Source organism: Taeniopygia guttata, chromosome 3 (genome assembly GCF_048771995.1).
Source record: "Taeniopygia guttata chromosome 3, bTaeGut7.mat, whole genome shotgun sequence".
Lineage (NCBI taxonomy): Eukaryota > Metazoa > Chordata > Aves > Passeriformes > Estrildidae > Taeniopygia > Taeniopygia guttata.
Window position 1 is genome coordinate 78,001,807 of NC_133027.1, and position 17,381 is coordinate 78,019,187.

Below are 17,381 nucleotides of genomic sequence, written 5' to 3' on the forward strand. Positions count from 1 at the left end.
CTGTGTTTCTAAATTGAATCTCCTGTATATTGTCTCTCCAGGTGTGGGTTTTCTTTGAGAAAAAAGAAAAGTAAGTGGGCTTCCTAAAACATGAGAGATTTTTCATTGTACATAAATTTTGCACTGCTTTTATGCTGTACTTATATGACCCTGTCTAATGATCCCCAGATCAATATGTACTGCTAATGAAAGATTGTGATGAATGAATGTATCTGCCTGTGTTAGATAAGGAAATATAAATAGTGATCGTACCAACTCAGTGTCTTGATAGCAGTTTCTTTAGAAGCTTAACCACTTTTGCTATTCTTTATACAAAGACAAAAATAGGGAGAGAGATGTTAAGCTTGTAGTATTCAGAAAAATGCTTGCATTGTATGGATTTGGTTATATTTTTACCTACCTAAATATATCAATTAAACTTTATTGTTTGAGCATGTATTGCCTTTTGTGCACATGAGGGAGGGAGATACAGGCAAAATAACTGACATACCTCTTTATGTACTCAATTTATCTAGTTTAAAACTGAGACCATAGTGCATTTTCCTTTTAGTAGTACAGTATCTTTTCAAATTTTTTTTAAATACAAAGAGTTCAGAAAATATTTGCTTTGATTAAAACTTACCATGGAACTTGTCTCTCCTATGTCTTCATAGGCTCTTCATTAATTTGTGCTTAAAATTCAGGGTTTCTTGAAAGGTGATTTAAATTTCTTTGGTTGCACAGTGATAGCTTGTAGCTTCTTCTAGGTACATGCAGTTGTCAGGTGAGAATTAGAAAAACTTGAATGGCATATCCGTGAATCTTTGAGATGTGATAGATTTCTTCATGTGGAAATCAAATGATGGTTGAGAAATAGATAATTATGCAAGTGCAGGTGAGCAGAACAGCAAACAATGTCCCAGAAGCAGCCCAAGCTCTGTGGGTTATGCTGTTGGATTTAGTGACTTAATATTTTTGGGAAGGAGCTGTCCTATGCTGTGTATGTGCCAGGTAAATAAGTCCTTGAAAAGTTCTTTTTCTGTGTTGGAAAGGTGGGGATGGTAATGGGACCTCTTTTAAGAGCAGTGGTATGCTAGGTTCCTCCTCTGTTGCATAGGATATTGGAGTGCCATAGGAATCTTCAGGACTACTTTTCAAAGGTGGTTCCTGTGAACAGTATTAGAAAGTGGAAAATAATGTTGAGTGCTTTACTCTAAATAATGTGGGAATGATAATGCTGGCTTTGACCTTCATATAGAGTCAGGATGCTGGAGTCTCTCCTTTATTTCCAACTTGTGTCATTGATTTCTTGCTGGGCAAAAGTCTTGGAATCATGATTGCATTTTTAAGCAAGGAAGACTTAAAAAAGGAAGAGGAAGATTGCCTGCTTTCATATATGAGCAGTGCCTATTGCAGGTGGATGATTCTGTAGGATGCCTTTTCTTGAGATGAAAAATAAATGCTAGTAGAAGAAACCTCTACGACCAAGTTGTCTGTCTGGAAGGCCACCATTTCTGATTACTGGTATTGTGTTTGGAGGGTCATTCTGCTTCTCCCTTCACTGCTTCTTTAGGCCTTCAACAAGGAGCGTTGTGCTGACTTTTCTGGGCTGTCCAGGTGGACAAAGCAGCAGGAGGAAATGCCTGGTGGATTGTCATCTTCGCTGACTGATCCCGTTACCAAGCCAGGAACTGCGTTTTTTTTGAAAAGTGGGAGTACTGCTAAATTCATTGGGGAAGAAGGATAAGAGGAGCCTTCAGATGTGAGACAGATATCTCTGACACGTGGCTGTTAAATAATTAATTTTCCCAAAGGGTTTGAAAAGAGCATTTCAAAACACTACTGCAGATCAGTATGTGTATTAAACCCATTGTACTTGTGAGGCTGTCTTTGTTCCACATGCTGTGTAACTTGGAAAGAAGAAGCTGTTTTGTAGGCAGATTGTGTCAGGATAAAAGACAGAAAAAAGCTGTGAAATTAAATGTTTGAAGTATGCAGCTATTTTTTGGTTTTGTTTCTTGTTTTTTTTTCTGAAGGGATGGTTGCTTTATAACTTGCAGCATGGAGATAGTTTAAAAGGAACAGTGGTTAAAGAAATGAACAAAACTTGTTTCCATATTTCTCCACTCCTCTTGCTCAGAACTACACTAGAGAAGTAAGGATCACTTGGAAGTTTTTTCAAGAATACATATGCTGACTTAAAATTTCTTCTTCATGTGAAGAAATACTGGATTTTACATTTTGTGGATGTTAGGTTAGAAGGAGAGAATCTATTTGATTGAACTTGAATGATGCGTATGTGTTTTGAGAGGGAAGGCAGAATGGGAATGGGAACTGGAGTGAAACTTGGAAGTGAGGTGGTGTGCCAGAACTGGAAGGGTCCTGTGCAAGGGTTGTGCCCAGATCAAATGCTGGTTCAAATACTGGAGACATGCCTTAATTTACAGGTCTTAACCACAAGTTTGTGACTCCTATCATAGCCCCTATGAGGAAAGCCCACCCTGGCTTTCTGTATGTCATGAAGGCTTGTGCATTTAAGGTCTTGCATTAAATCTGATTCTAATCTTGATTCCCAGAGCAATTTCAGCTTGGGTGCATTACAGGAATGCTGGCTTGGCCATATTAAACTGTTTGTAGTTTATTTTGATTTGTACGTTTCATTGAGAAACCACTGATGACAACCCATTAAAAAGGATGAATCCCCTTTTTATCAGTAGTGTTTTGTTGTCTTAATTTTATAAGTAAATCAAATGGATCTTGGTCATGGAGCTGAGACACAGCAAGCATAAGGCTGTATTGTGTCATACAGCCATAATGTTTCAATAAAGCAACATATTTTTCACTTAGTACATTAGCCACTTTATGCACATGTATATGCAGGTTTTAATTCTACAACTAAGTAAGCACTGAGGTAAAATTGCTAGGAAGATTAAAGCACAGATAAAGGTTTAGCTTTGTAGTAGGTGTGATGAGTCTAATCCTTATTTTATGTAACTCAGCATGATGTTAACAGTAACTAGACCGGAGACAAAGTTTATTTTTATGCCAGTTGAGAATCTGGCCAGTTTAAGTAAATCAGTGTGTGTTTGAGGGAAATAAAGAACAGTGAAGGGAAAAAATCTGTGCACCATCAGTCTGTGGGCTCTCTCCTTATCTGTGATTTTTATCTTGAAGTTATGTTGTCAAATTAATAAGTATTGGGTGGAGGTGGTTTGTTACCACTTTAAAATGAAAGCTTTGTTTGTATTTTAATATTCAAAATGCCACACTTGATGAAGTGTTCCTTTAGCATATCATTCTAGTCACAGGATGCTTCTGTGTAGTGCATGGCTTTAAGCAATTACCTGTGAGCTCCTCTTTCAGCAACCTGTGTGTGCCCTGTGCTCTGTAAAAAACCACTGCCTTGCATGCTTGCCTGAAGACTGGTTCTGTACATTGCACACCCTGCATTAGCTCTCTACGTCTAAGGGGTGAGCAGTGGGCTCTGACCAGCCTAGGACTCCCTCTGTCCCCGCTTCCGAGGAATGATAGATGGCAGGTGAAATGCTCTTTCCTGTCCACATTCCTTGTTGTGTTGGCTTTTTGATAAATGGCTAGCTCTGATTTGCAAAAATGAGGTGTATCTTAAAGCAGCATTTTGAATCCTCTTATAGATTTATTTTTTCATTGCTGTTCAGCTTTTTCTTCAGTAAGAGGGAAGAGAGGCTTGCTCTTCAGATTTGATGCTGGACCCTCAGTAGGAGAAGCTCTACTCTTTCTCTTCAGGAGTATGTGCCTCTTGCATTAAGTTCAAAAATCAAAGTATTCCATGTTGAACCTTGAAATCTGCTCACTTACCCACTACTTTACTATGTCAAGGAGCAATCTGATACGCTGCAATGTCTAGATTTGGAAGGCTGTGGGTTGAGTTGTTCCTTGTGAAAGCCTCCATGCAAGCTTTGTCCCACAGAGGCAGGCTGTTGGAAAAACCTTTGCATGACATCTAGCTGAAGCTAGAAGGTTGCCTCACAAGCTTCTCAGTCACACCCTTGGCAGTCAGAAAAAAGCTGAAATGAATGATGATCACAGCAGCCTAAGACATGAGTGGTTTCTGTCCTTTAGCTGAAAAAGCTGATGTTTCTTTCACTGCAATTGCATTACTTGGCAATTCCACTTGGAGAAAGATTTGAACTGGTTTGAAAAAAAAAGAAAGATTTGAAATTACACCATTTTTAAGTAACAAACCCCTAATTAGACAGGACCTCAAGGCTCTTCCTGGTCCTTTTTCTTAGTTCTACTGTGGTGCAAGATGTGGCAAAGACATTAATCAGCAGTACTGATACCAGAGGAGGTTCTTGTCTAAGCCTTCAAATACAGCTCAGTCAGCTCAAATGCTAAACAGTGTTTATTTGGATTGGCTTTCTTCTTTCCAGCTTTTTAGGCAAGACTTTAGAGGAGATCCAAATGGCCTGCATAGAACTGCAAGGACCTCTGGCACAGTGCCAGCTGGTAGCCTAAAAGGTGCAGTCTGTACTTGATAGGTCTGATAGAGCTAATCCTGTTACTGTGCTTCTCTTAATTTTGCATGTCTGAAATTCTGTGAAAAGTCTGGATGGCCTTCAGGAAGAGTTGTTTCTAAAAAGCTGTAGGTGTTCCTTAGCAAAGAGGAAGTGTCAGCCTGCATGAGTTAAAGCTGAGTATTCTGATCCATGGTAAATCAGTTGTGTGTATGGCCTGAAAGGTGGGAAGCCCTGTTGTTTTGCAAGCTGGTAAATGCTGCATCCCAGTCAGTGAGTCACATGGATCCTGCATGTCTTTCATTTTGAGAAAGCTGAGGCAACGAAGGTGGTAAAGGTAATTCAGAAAGGAATAAATCTAAATTCAAGTAAATAATGGACTTGCAATGGGTTGCCTTTTTCTTTTCCTGGGATTCATTTACAGTTTTGATCAGTCTGTCATGGGATAATATTTTGGTACCTGGTATATTTTATGTAATATTGTATGCCTTTGTTTAATCTTGAAAAGTTTCCTTCTTTTTTTTTTTCCTGTGGTGCCAGAAATAGTCGTGATAAAGTTGACAGAAATATCAGTAGTGCATATGCATATAATTTTGTGATACTTCTCTACTCCTGACATGTGCATGACTGCTTTGTATGACAGATCTTTATTTTACTACTACTACAAGTCAGATTGTGCCTTTTAAACTGTTTCTCCTGTACAAACCTGGAATGGTGTATCTGGCTGCTACTCTTCATAATTTTCTAAGCGCTGAATAGGAAAATGCTTGGGTTGCCAGAGAAGCACAGCCTGACTTTTGTAACTTCCAGAGGTTCTTTTTCTGGAAAATGAATAGATGAGGGTAAACTCGAAGTCTGTTGATGATGCAAGACTTCAATGGACTGTGTAAGCTAAACCTCTGTTTTCTAGGAAGATTATTCAACACAGATAGTTGTAAGAGTACAACACTGCTGCTTGCACCAGATAGGAAAAAACAAAAAGCTTATTACCTCTTTTAGCTTAATTTTTGCAATTATACTGAGCCACTGGGACTACAAAGCAGGAAGATTGTAAAAGCTTTTTTTTTTGTGGATACCCATTCAGTTCAAGCAATGAGAGATTAAACAAGCAAATTACTCATTTGCATCCTCATCTGCTGGAGCACATGATCTGCAGGCTGTCTGAGCAGGTTGTGATGTTCCAGCAGTAGATTAGTTGTGTAAAAGCTTTGAGGAAAGAGAAAGGCAAGCACACTCAAGCTACATGTGGATTGAGAGGCACTAGTGTCCTTAAGTGTGGTGTAATATTGTTGTATACTTTGGGTATATGTCTGTCTTAACAGAATGTGCACTTTCTCATATGTATTATATTCTTCAGTGAGAAAAATGGGGTTTTTTTGTATATTTATATATTTGGGTAAAAATCGTCTTGAAAGGTTACAGGCTGTGCACCCAAGACAAAAATCACCGCTTGATACTTGATAGGTATATTTGATCTGTAGTACTTTATTTTTAATTCATGAAAGCCATTTGTTTGATTTGTCATTTCTGACCTTCTTGTTCCTTTAAAGAACATTTTGTGAAAGTCACTGATAGAGGGATTAAGAAGCTAAAATAAGCACTGGGACATAGTTATTGTCTCTCAAGACCTCACGTGATGAGATGCTGTAAGATTACAGGCAGAGAGAGAGAATTCATAGAATGCAAGTGCAAAATGACTAATGGTTTTGTTCTGAGCAGTGTTCTCAATGATGGAGGTTCTGTGGTTATTCACCATTAATTCTGATTATATAATACAGGTGCTTTGTCAATTTTTTCTTCCATTATTGAAATTCAGGTAGAATATCTTGTGCATAAGAAGGCTAAGTAGAAGTTATATGCCTTGACTTGAGTCTATATATTAATCGTTTTAATATTATTTTTATTAATATAATTTGCTATTAAAATATTTAGTATCATATTATATATAGAAATATGTCAATATTTCTCCTGAGCGCACCAATTATTTAAAATCAAAATCCAAATTTAAACATTACTGGAAAAGTATAGAAACCTTGGAAGCCATTAGCCCTGGTTTTCTTGTTCTGCTGTTCTGCAGACACCATAGTTCCTTCTTTTTATGTGTTTACAACTTTAGGAAATGTAATTCTTGATAACAGGAGGCTTTATTTAAAAACACTGCAGATTTTCTTAGGATTTAAGAAATCTTTTGTTCGGTTTCTTTTATTCATTTTTCCTATTTGTGCTGAAGATTACTTGCTTTGGTAACTCATAGATTTTTGTAACATCAGTCATTTTTCTCAGAGATATAGTCATGTCAGTTTTTGTGAGTAGCTGAAAATGCAGGTTAAATGTGATGATGGCAGGGATTTAGAGCATCAAAATAATAGGACTTTCTCTCTTGTTCTGAAATGCTTTCTTTCTAAAACCCAAATTTTTCATTTGAAACTAAGGAGGATATAGAAATAAAGGCTATTGCAAGAATACATGCAAGAAGAAAGATTGTGTGAGAAGAAGTCTTCTTACTAAATATGTGAGTTAAACATGATTCACTTGAGTCAAATAACTGCCCTAATGCATATGGTAAGATAAACCCAGTCCCATGAGTGTGTGTACTTTCGTTCTGAATGAAAGCGTGAGACCTGAGTGTGGACAGTGCTGATCACCCTATAATTGAGGACATTCTAATGATTCATGTCAAAGAAGTCAATCATGATTCAATAAATGCAAGTTAAGACTGACATCTATTAACTTGGTTTGTGTTTGCTTATTTGGATACTCAAATTTTGAGGTCCTGGCCTCCTGGAAGGCAATTTTCAGTAGAGAATTCCCTTGGGAAAGGTTTCTGTCTGATGCGGCCCTGCTTAAACAGAAGCCTTTGCCGATTGCTGCAAGATACTATCTTCCTCCATGTCCAGTGAATACTCATTGCAACCTGGGGTAGCAGAGTGTTTCTCAGTCTGCAGCATGCTTCTCAAGCAGTCATGGAAGAGAGGAGAAAGGTCTGTAAGGCAGTCTGTTTGGAAAATCTCCTTTTCTTTCCTAGTTACAGCGAATAGGACTAGAAAGGAATTCCTGAATCATTGAATTTCTAGCAATGGTGTAATATAGTGTTTTAAAGATTATTTAATTTTTTTTTACAATTTACAAAGCTGCTATGTCTTTTTATCTGACAAAGTAATCAGAACAATCTTCAGAATATTGGATGCCTGTAATTTCAGTCACTTTAGACATGAATGCTCTTGTGCTAGTGGTACTTAGCTTAAATTGTTCTTTTTCTGTACTGTTAACTTTCTTTATCCCTAAGCCATATTTGTGGGGTCCCCACACAGTCCTCTTCTAGCATTTGTTTTAAAGCTCCAATGAGCCAAACTTTTCTGCTTTCAGGTCATCCTGATAGACCTGGTCTTCATCTACTTTGTTCCAGTGTTTCCTTCCTGAGCGTGGATGTCTGGTACTGGTGTGCTGGCCCAGAGAGTCTCTCCATGATGCAATGCAATTCCATTCTCTCCAGGAACAAACATCCTAATGCCATTGTTTTCAGTCTTAGGACTGCATAATATAAATGGAACAGAAATGTTCAGTGGCAAAATAATGGTCCCAGATAATTCTCTGCTCTGTCATGTTCAAATTATGAGGCTCTGTTTTTATTAGTTCTGCAAGATATGATGCAATGATGCATCCTATCAAAATTAACTCCATTTATGTTAACTTACCTCTCAAGGTCATCTGATTCTTAAACTCTATTCTGACTTTGTATCATCCACAAAGTTTATTAATAGGAATTTCTTTTATTGTACTACGTGAATGGCTCTACATTGCTTAGGAGTGGTAGATTTCAAGTCCTTTTTTCCTCGCTTTTCTGGCATCAGCAAAATACTTGAAAAGAAATGGTAGAAACTTGAATACCTGATGGCAAGTACTTTTTTATTTGGTGTTTTATGAGGCCAGATTTGTAACCACTCTTTACTTACTAGATTGGATTTTTTGATTCTATAATTTTAAGATAACACTTACTTAAGCTTAATGTAGGTCACCCTGCTTTCATTTAGGCTTCTGTTTTGGGATTTAGACAGCAATATGCCACCCTAACCGTACAAATGAGAACTGGAGTGACATAGTATGTACTGTTCACTTTAAGCTTCCTTGCTTCAGCATCTCCATCAGTGGGACACAGAAGTTACCCCTGGGGTAAGGCATGATGTGGGGTCATATTTAATGAAGGTGCGACAGGAGAGGGATGTGTGGTAAATCACATGATGTTTTGCTTTGTCCGAGGTGAGTCTGTGTGCCAGAATAAGAAAGTTGTTTATCTCTTTAGAAAGTGATTGCTGTGCAAGCCCAAACTAATCAGTTAAGGGCTGTCAAATTCTGCATTACTGATCACTGGAGAACATTTATTAACACCTTATTTTAAGTTTTTCACCTACTAGTTTCTTCTCTCAGCACTCATCTCTTCTGCCTGTCTGTGCTTGTACAGATGAATGTCCTAGGCTTCCTGGTTTGTGTACATCAAATACTAAATCATTTATTAAAAAAACATAATCTACTATTCATGGAACCTGACACCAGCTACTGCTCGCTGAGATAAGATGCTTCCTTCTTCTGAGGACAGAGCAGAAATCTTCATGATATTTCTTACCCAGAAAATGCACTTTGTAGTGCAGACGTCACGTAACATTTGTGACATAACCACTCGGAGTATAATTCTTCAGAGTTTCGTCTGCATCCTAACAAGCCACTTCAGCAGAACATATTGTTGATGTGCATGTGTCATGGGTTAATTCTGTCCAGGTGTCAGGCACCTACCAAAGCCTCTCACTCATTCCTCTCTGCAGCTGGACAGAGGAGAGAAAATTAAACAAAGTGGTCATGAGTTGAGGTAAGAACCACGAGAGAGATCACACAGGCAGAACAGGCTCAACTTGGAGATATGAAGTGATTTTATTACTAGCAAAATGAGAGCAGGATAATGAGAAGTAAAAGAAGCCTTTAAAAACACTTCCCCCCACCCCTCCCTCCTTCCTAGATCTACTCCCTGCCCCAGTGGCACAAAGAGACAGGGAATGGGGGTTATGGCCAGTTTCTCACCTGTGTTTTCTCTCACTGATTAGGGAGAGGAGTTGTTCCCCTGCTGTGCTGTGGGGTCCCTCCCACAGGGGTCAGTTCTCCATGAACTTCTCCAACGTGAGTCTATCTCATGAGTAGCAGCTCCCTGTGAACTGGTGCGATGTGAGCCCATCCCATGGGCAACAATCCTCCCAAAACTGCTGCAGCATGGGTCACACTTCCATGGGGTACAGTTCTTCAAGGACAGGCTGCTCTAGCATGGGAGCAGGGCCCCTCTCTCCATGGGTCTCAGCCTCCTCTCAGGCATCCCCCTGCTCTGGTGTGGGGTTCCTCCACAGGCTGTGGGTTTGGTGGGAATTACTTGTGAGCAGTGCTGTTGGACAGACATCATGAAGTACTGTGACAGGCACTGCCTGTCCTCATGGTTAACAGGAGGCTCTAGCATATTTGGTCTTTCTACTATTTGGGGTGATGTTGTCTAGTTGAGCACAGGTGGGAGAGGATTAAAGAAAATGGATCACATAAATGATCTGTCATCAAAAGTATTGTTTTTATTAGAACAGTTGTGACATACCTGAAAAAAAGGGAAAGGATTTGCATGCAGAAAGCCTTCTTGCAAGTTTAAAATAGAAATTCCAATATTCAGATTAAACTAAGGCTGAGAACAGTTGATGGATGGTTAATTTATCTATTTACCCATTTAGCCTATCAGAGGAAGGAGAGTTGGTATGTAGGTATTTAGGTAGAGTACGGATACAGAACAGACAGTGACAGAATTGTCTGTGAAAAAGTGTGTTGGAGGTACACAAGCATCGTGGGGGTGGCATTAACAATAGCTTCATAATCATCCTTTCCCAGCTATCTTCTGACTGGGTTTAGAGTATTATAGATTAGGTGCTCTTTAAGAGGAAGTTACTTATATGAATCCACCAACATGGAAAACATATATGTGTTCTCAGAACAGATACATGTTGTTTCTTCTTCTCAACTTGCCACCATAAGAGGCTCAGCGACTTCTTCCCTCGAGCTTCTTGGGATCACCTGCTAGCTGGGGTTGGTAGCTTTGGCAATTCCTTCTCCTGAGAATTAATTCTCATGAAGAAGTGAATGTTAAGGTCTCTGCAATAAACCCACTGGTCATGATGTGCCATTCATAACAGTGAATGCTTTATTCAAATAGCTTGGAAGGGACAGTATTTCTTAAAGATATGCAGGCTTAAAAAAATAAAACCTACAAGTAGGCCAAGGATGCCTAAATCAAAAAATATTTTTGGGGGTGTGTGTGCATGTGTATAGGAAACTGCTTAAAAGAAAGCATTGGAATGAGACTGGTGTTCCTTTTGCACAGTGACTTGCAGTGAATGAGCTGTAACCATTTGTTCATTGCTAAGCAGTTTCTCTGTGGTGCTGCTTCTGCACACAGTAGGAAAAGCCAGTGGTGGTTCGGACAACAAGAAACCACATCCGGAAGAGGCGCAACTGCCTGATTTCATGCGCATACAAAGCAAATGTCAGTGTCATAAGAAATTGCCAAACAGCTTGCTTTCTTTCACTGTGTGTTGTGCTAACTCCTTTGATCAGCATGTGCTATGCTGTCCTCAGTCATTTGTGGCAAATGCAGCACATTATCTGTGTTGGAATATATGATTGTTGAAGAAAAATACATTAAAATAATTTCCTGGAAGCTAATGCTGAAATAAATGTGACTTGGAACCTGAATATATGAAAGGGCTGTGCTATTCTTATCTTTCTCCTTGCAAGCACATCCAGTAACTCATTGTGGTGAGTGGGGAATTAAAAGTCACAATTTCTTCCTTCCTCTTTGTTGGTGATTTCTGTCCTTAAAAGCACAGACATGTAATTAGTTTAAGTACTATTCAAGGAAGTTGCTTATAGGGTCTTCCAAGGAGACTGGGGCAAAAACAGACCTGAAGGAAAGAGAGAAGGATTTTGCTTGTTTTTCTTTTTAAATTTGTACGTATGATTCCCGATAACCCCTCCCTGCCATCAGCCAGTACTTTTGCTGCAAGACAGCTTTAAGGGAGGGGGAAAGAAGTAGTAGATGATGGGGGTAGGGAATGGGGTTAAGGAAAGAGGGGACTTCATTTTGGTCTTCTATTTAAACTCACAAAATCACAGAAAACCAGGCATCCTACACATTTTCCCACAGGTGGAAGAGCAGGACTTCTGTGTTGAAGTGAACCCCACAACTCCATTATACGTCGTTGGTGCAACACGTGCATGGAAAAGACTCTGAAGCTGGAAAGCTGATGCTTGGTGTGGCTGGGCTTCTTCTGTGACCTCCCGCTTATCTGGGGGAAGGGGGAGAGGCATTGCTTGACTTTCCAGCTCCAGGGTTTTTTTCCCTCTAGAACTAATTTTTGTTGCCCCTCACAGGAAAGGTATATATGTTTTTGTTTTGGTTTGGTTTTTTGTTTTTTTTTTTTTAATAAGTTATTTTGGACATTTTTCCTGTGGACATGTAGGAATATTCATCTCTAGTTTCATGTACCTAATCAGTGTAAGCAGAATTCCTGCCTTCTCATTTTCCTCTTAATTACTTGCAGCTTCTGCAGAGAAGAAAGAAGTAGGGACCAGAAATAAGTGTGGTCAGGTTAGATGGCAGAGTGAAACACTAGAATAGCCTGTGTAAGGAATATTTGGAAGTATTTAGAAAAACTCTCAGGCAGCTTTGCAGTGAATTCAGAGGCTTAACCCTGTCTTCGATGCACAAAGGGCTTTTAAGTAGTCTAGGGAAGATATAAACTTGTTTTTCTTAGCTACCTTTAGACATCATTTTATGGAAAATTCTTAGGAAGTGCCCCTAAATAGGTGTAGTCTGAAAATCTGGAAAGGTAGTATGTTATTGCAAGTCATTCTTCCACAGACAGGCACAGACTGTAGACTGTGCTACCTGTCAGTCTGTCTTTAGCCTTATTTTTGCATTTTTAGAATGCTTTCCTTAGTGTTCTGTGCAGTGCAGGCATTCATCAAGCAGCCATTCACCCTGTTTGCTCTTTTGAGATGATGGTCACAGATTGCCATTTGTCATGCTTTTATTTGTGTTGGAGAGTTTGCTATGCTTTTACCATATATTCCCATAAGAATTTTCTGAGTTCTTTTTCTTGGTGTTGCCTTGATTCAGAGATTAAAGAAAATGAAGAGATTAAAGGAAATTAAGAATGTCATGGAGAGAAACAGTACTGTAGCTCTTTAAATAAGGTTGTGCATTTATTTGAGAATTTACAAATTATTGTTCCTGTTGAGTCAATGCAGAATTACACTTTCAATGAAACTTTAAAATAGGTAATTTATAATTAATCTTATAAGCAAATGTTTCCATGGGTATCACATAATCACAGAACAGATAAGGTTGGAAAGAGCTACAACTGGTCATCTGGTCCTTATCAAGAATAGTTAGTTAAAGGAATTACTAAACACCTTCTACAGAATAACAATGTTAACTGCTTTAGTGACTCATTCTTGCAAAACTTTGAGGTGGAAGTCTCAGTAAATTCTGTTTTCCTTCTTCCTTTAAATGTTATTTTTCATGTTATGACTTACAGTTCAGCTCTGCCTTGGAGATTTTTTTCCTAGTTACTTGTTCTGGAAGTGCTGGCATTGGAACAGCTCAGATTTGTCCAGTGAAAGGCAAGGAAACAATACACTCTTGCAGGAGGTAGGGGTATTTTTTGAAGCAAGATGAGTGCTTTTTTTTTTTTTTTTTTCTTCAGAGAGGTAAAAAAGCTCAAAATTCCTAAGCACACAGGGTATCCACATTAAGTATTTGAAGTCATGATTTCTCTCTGCCATCAGCTTAATCTGAAACTAGATGTAATGCACTGCAAGGAGTCTGCCTTCAAAGCAGGGAGTGGAGATTTCAAGTTTCTTTGGTTTTTCTTCTTCCTTTGCCTTAATTGTTTGACAGTGTCACTGGAGGAATTGCTTTGAAAGGTAGGAACCCTCACAATTTGGTGATTATGTATTATCAGCTCAAAGTTTTGGTGCTGAAACTCCAAAACCGCATTAAAGGAGCAAAAGAATCGTTTTTTTCCTCCCTCTATGCAATTGATTTCTGCTTGTACGGTATGACTGGTGTACAAAGGAAGAAACTTCCTCTGATCATCTCTGTGCTGTGAAGGAGGGAGGAGAGTGTGAATGGGTGACCTTGTGTGGCTGAGCCACACAGCAGGTTGCTGGGTAATAAATTTCTCTGGAAGGTTGTGGAAGTAAGCTGGTGACACAATGCAAGAGTAGCACAAACTGACACTACTTATCATTGCTTGAGATCCACAAGGAGAAAGGAGGCGAGGAAGAGGGGGAAAGAAAGCGTAGGGAAAGAAACCGGTGAAGAAATTAGAGACTGGCAGATGGTATTTACTGTATTTAAATACAGTGGTGTTCAGTGCCTGCTTTGTGTTCCTGCAGCAGCTGCCTGAGCACGTTAGTGACAAATGGCATGTGAGGTGAGGGATAGGGACCTATTTCTGCAATATTTATTCAAACAAAAATCCTGCTTATGTAAATCCTGAAAAATCACAGCACATCTAGAAATAATTTTGCATGTGCTTTTTTGGAATGTATTTAAAACTGAACATATAAAACTGAAGAGCTGCATGTGGCACACCTGTGTAGTGAGATTCATGGTATGTTATTAGTTTTGTTCAAATGCCTTAGTAAAAGACAAAAATAAAACATATCATACTTGAAGTGGGATGACTTACCTCAGGTGTAAAGTTGGCTTTTTTGTCAAGACATCCTTACCATTGTCATCTCTGCCTTTTTGGTTTTCTTTCCCAGGGCATAGATTTCATGGCAGGAGGTGTTAAAAAGAGGGAAAGTCATGTGGCAGTCATTTTTTTCTCTTAGTTACATTCCTAGTTAAGCAAAAGATCTAGTCCTGTCACTAATTTCCTTTCTTTTCTGTGTTGCCCTAAGATATGAATATAGATTCTGCAGGAGTTTGAAAATTACAATGGGATGTTTTTTTCTCCCTGGCCATTATCCAGTTTTGCTCTTTCAGGGAGTGGATGGCTTTTGTTTCCAGTATAAATCCAATAGAAATCTACGACCTTAGAAAAATATAACATTAAGTGTGTTTCACAAGGCAGCTCTTTACAGGGCAAGTCCTCAAAGTATTTGCTTCTGTATCTTCACATTGTCTCACTGAGATAGGAACATCTTTGGTTTTCACTGAAAAATTAGTCTACATTCAGTGAAATCTGCCATTCCCTGGTTAGCATATGGCAGTTTAGGTATCCCTCCACATCTCAGGCTATTGTTTTGATGCATAATAGCATGCATTAAATAATAATGTACTCCTACTGCAGCAGTAGTCACATTCCCTGATAAGAAGTAAGCAGGTGGACTGACAAGTCAGTCATTTGTCTGTGTCATAAACACATGTATCATATTAAGGTAATGTTACCTGAATAGAGATTGTCTATTAGCCTGCCTGTAGCACTGTTAGCTAAAATTCATTCACATCATTAATGCCTGTTCTCCGGTGTACAGCACAATGTCATCCATGAGCTTCAGGCAGATAATTTTACTCATAATGGCTGGAAATATAGACCTGTTCCTGTCTGGTTTGGATGTGACCAGTAGGAGACCAAAATGGAGAGAAAATCAGATGTGTTTCAAAGACTGGCCTGGTTTTGCTCTTTCCTGAGGTAAATGAGCATTTTTGGTGCCTTCAGGCTTATCTTAAGCCAAGAGAGCGTCTTGGATGTCTCATCTTTCCAGCAGAGGCATTCATGTGGCACCAGAGAGATATGTTTCACTTAACAAAGAATAACCCATTGCATTAGACCTTTGCTTTGATTCAGAATTTCCTGACAACTTTGACAGGAGGCAAATGTGTTCCTTAACTCCTTTTTAGTCTCAGACAGACAGCTTTCACTTAGTCCCACAGTACCCCCTGCTCAAGATAAGGGTTGCTTTAGGAGAGCCATTGCTTTTAGGTTTTCTTTTTCCATCTCCATGGAGATAGAGCTCTCCAAGTATCTTGGCTTTACTGACTCACCTCAACTTCCTGTGCCCCAGACCAGAGTGATTTTGCTAAATAAAGGTTTGATTCACAAGTCTTGTGGTCAGACATAAAGTTCCAAGCAAAACAAATACAAAGTGTACAGTACAAGCCTGTGCTTGATAATGGGATAAGCAAATAGGAAATGAAAGGCATATGATAGTCACTAGGATACTGCTGAGAAACCAATTTCCAGCTTGTAAAGATAGCTGTGTTTTAAACAGCCCTCTTACGTGTTCTTCATTACAGCACTTTCTTTGCCACATGCCATTGAGGTGACTGATATTTTCAACATGTTACTGATTTGTGGTTTTGCAGATACTGTATACATTCACATATTTCTCCTTCTTTGTTTCAGAGATGGTGATGTTGCTGGAATGGTGGTCAGGCACCGACTGCACCCTTTACACTGATCCGGAGAGTTACCACAAGTATGGGAAGGAGAATGCCATTGTAATCCTTAATCACAACTTTGAAATTGACTTTCTCTGTGGTTGGAACTTTTGTGAGAGATTTGGGGTCTTGGGGGTGAGTTACTTAGTATTTAAGATAAATGTCCTTGAATGTCAAAGAAACACCAAAATTTGTTAATTGTGTTTTTGAACTAACAGATCCATGCTTGAATTTCACCTGGCTGCTGTCCAGAATTAGAGGTGAACCTAAAGCAGTGCAGTGCAAGTATGTGGAGACAGGATGGCTCAGGAAACCACAGACTTTTTAAAAGCATTGCAGTTAAAGCTGATGAGGAAATATTTTCTTAACTTGTGGAGATCATTTCAGTTATTTCTCTCAGTGTGTTTACTAAGTAAGTATTGCAGTTCATTGTGCTGCATAAAGATGAGCTATCCTGTGATTCTTTCCCAGTTTAATTACAGAATTTCTTTGCTTTTCCCAATGTAGTCTTACAAATCCACAGCTCAGGTTTGAATGATGTGTAGCCTGCCTCTCTCAGAATAAAAGAGCAGCCATCTTAAGTGAAAGCAGTGACCAGCTAAAAGCAGTAAGAGATGGGGAGGAATGAGTTATTCATGCTTGAACACACTGCTGCATTAAGCTAGGAGTTCATGTGCGTTTGTTTTCAGGGCTGCTTTTTTGTTTCCCCTGTCAGATAATGGGGATGATTCAAGCCTCCATCTAAATCAACCTGACTTCATTCTGTGGTGGTAATGGTATTCTCTGTCTATAAAGGATTTATGTAAGGATTTCTCCCTCACAAGGAAGAAAACCAATGACTCAGTTTGGCAGCGTTCTTCAGCATCCTTTTAGCTTTGATGCTGGCCACTGTCAAAAGACCTGACCTGGGACTGTGTGAACCTCTGATTTTTGTGGCCTTCCCTTTGGACTCTGCATTTTCTGGACATTTAGGCAACACTCCTGCCACTTTCAAATTTCAATAATGGCAGTCTGTTTGAAGAAACATTAAAAGGGGCCTTAAAAGTGGAGGAAAGTCAACACTAAGCATTACAGGCTCTTTGGGTAACTAAAATGGCTGTTGGCTTCTGAATAACTTCTGCCATATTGTCTGGGACTTGAGCACAGAGTTGGAGGATGGCATGGAACAGTAGGAGATGTAGGCAAACCTGTTCCTCTCAGGCAAATGTAAGTGCAAAAAACAGTGGTGCTGTAGTATAGTCTGTCTAATTTTGTAAGCCAGATGGCTTCAGTTCTCTAAATAAACCTGTGTTTTTGAGGGTCAGGCACTTCTTCAGAAAACACCAATCTAGAAGATGGAGGGATTGTTTCTGTACAAAGTAATAGGAGCCTACAAGGTCAAAATATCTTGTTTTACATTGTTGCTGTGCAGTTGGATGGAATCTGACCAGCTGCAA

General features: G+C 39.1%; 1 protein-coding gene across 4 annotated transcripts in view; it reads left to right on the forward strand.

The window, feature by feature from the left end:
• The window catches only part of AGPAT4 (1-acylglycerol-3-phosphate O-acyltransferase 4), a 72,030-nt gene that overhangs the window by 22,482 nt on the left and 32,167 nt on the right, over positions 1–17,381 (forward strand). For all 4 annotated transcript variants that reach the window (XR_003959417.4, XR_012055138.1, XM_030268416.4 and 1 more), the window contains one exon: positions 15,911–16,080. Coding sequence is in view for 2 of the 4 variants with exons in the window: in XM_030268415.4 (XP_030124275.1) it covers positions 15,911–16,080 (170 nt within the window). In the remaining 2 variants the exon portion in view is untranslated. The remainder of the gene's footprint in view (positions 1–15,910; positions 16,081–17,381) is intronic.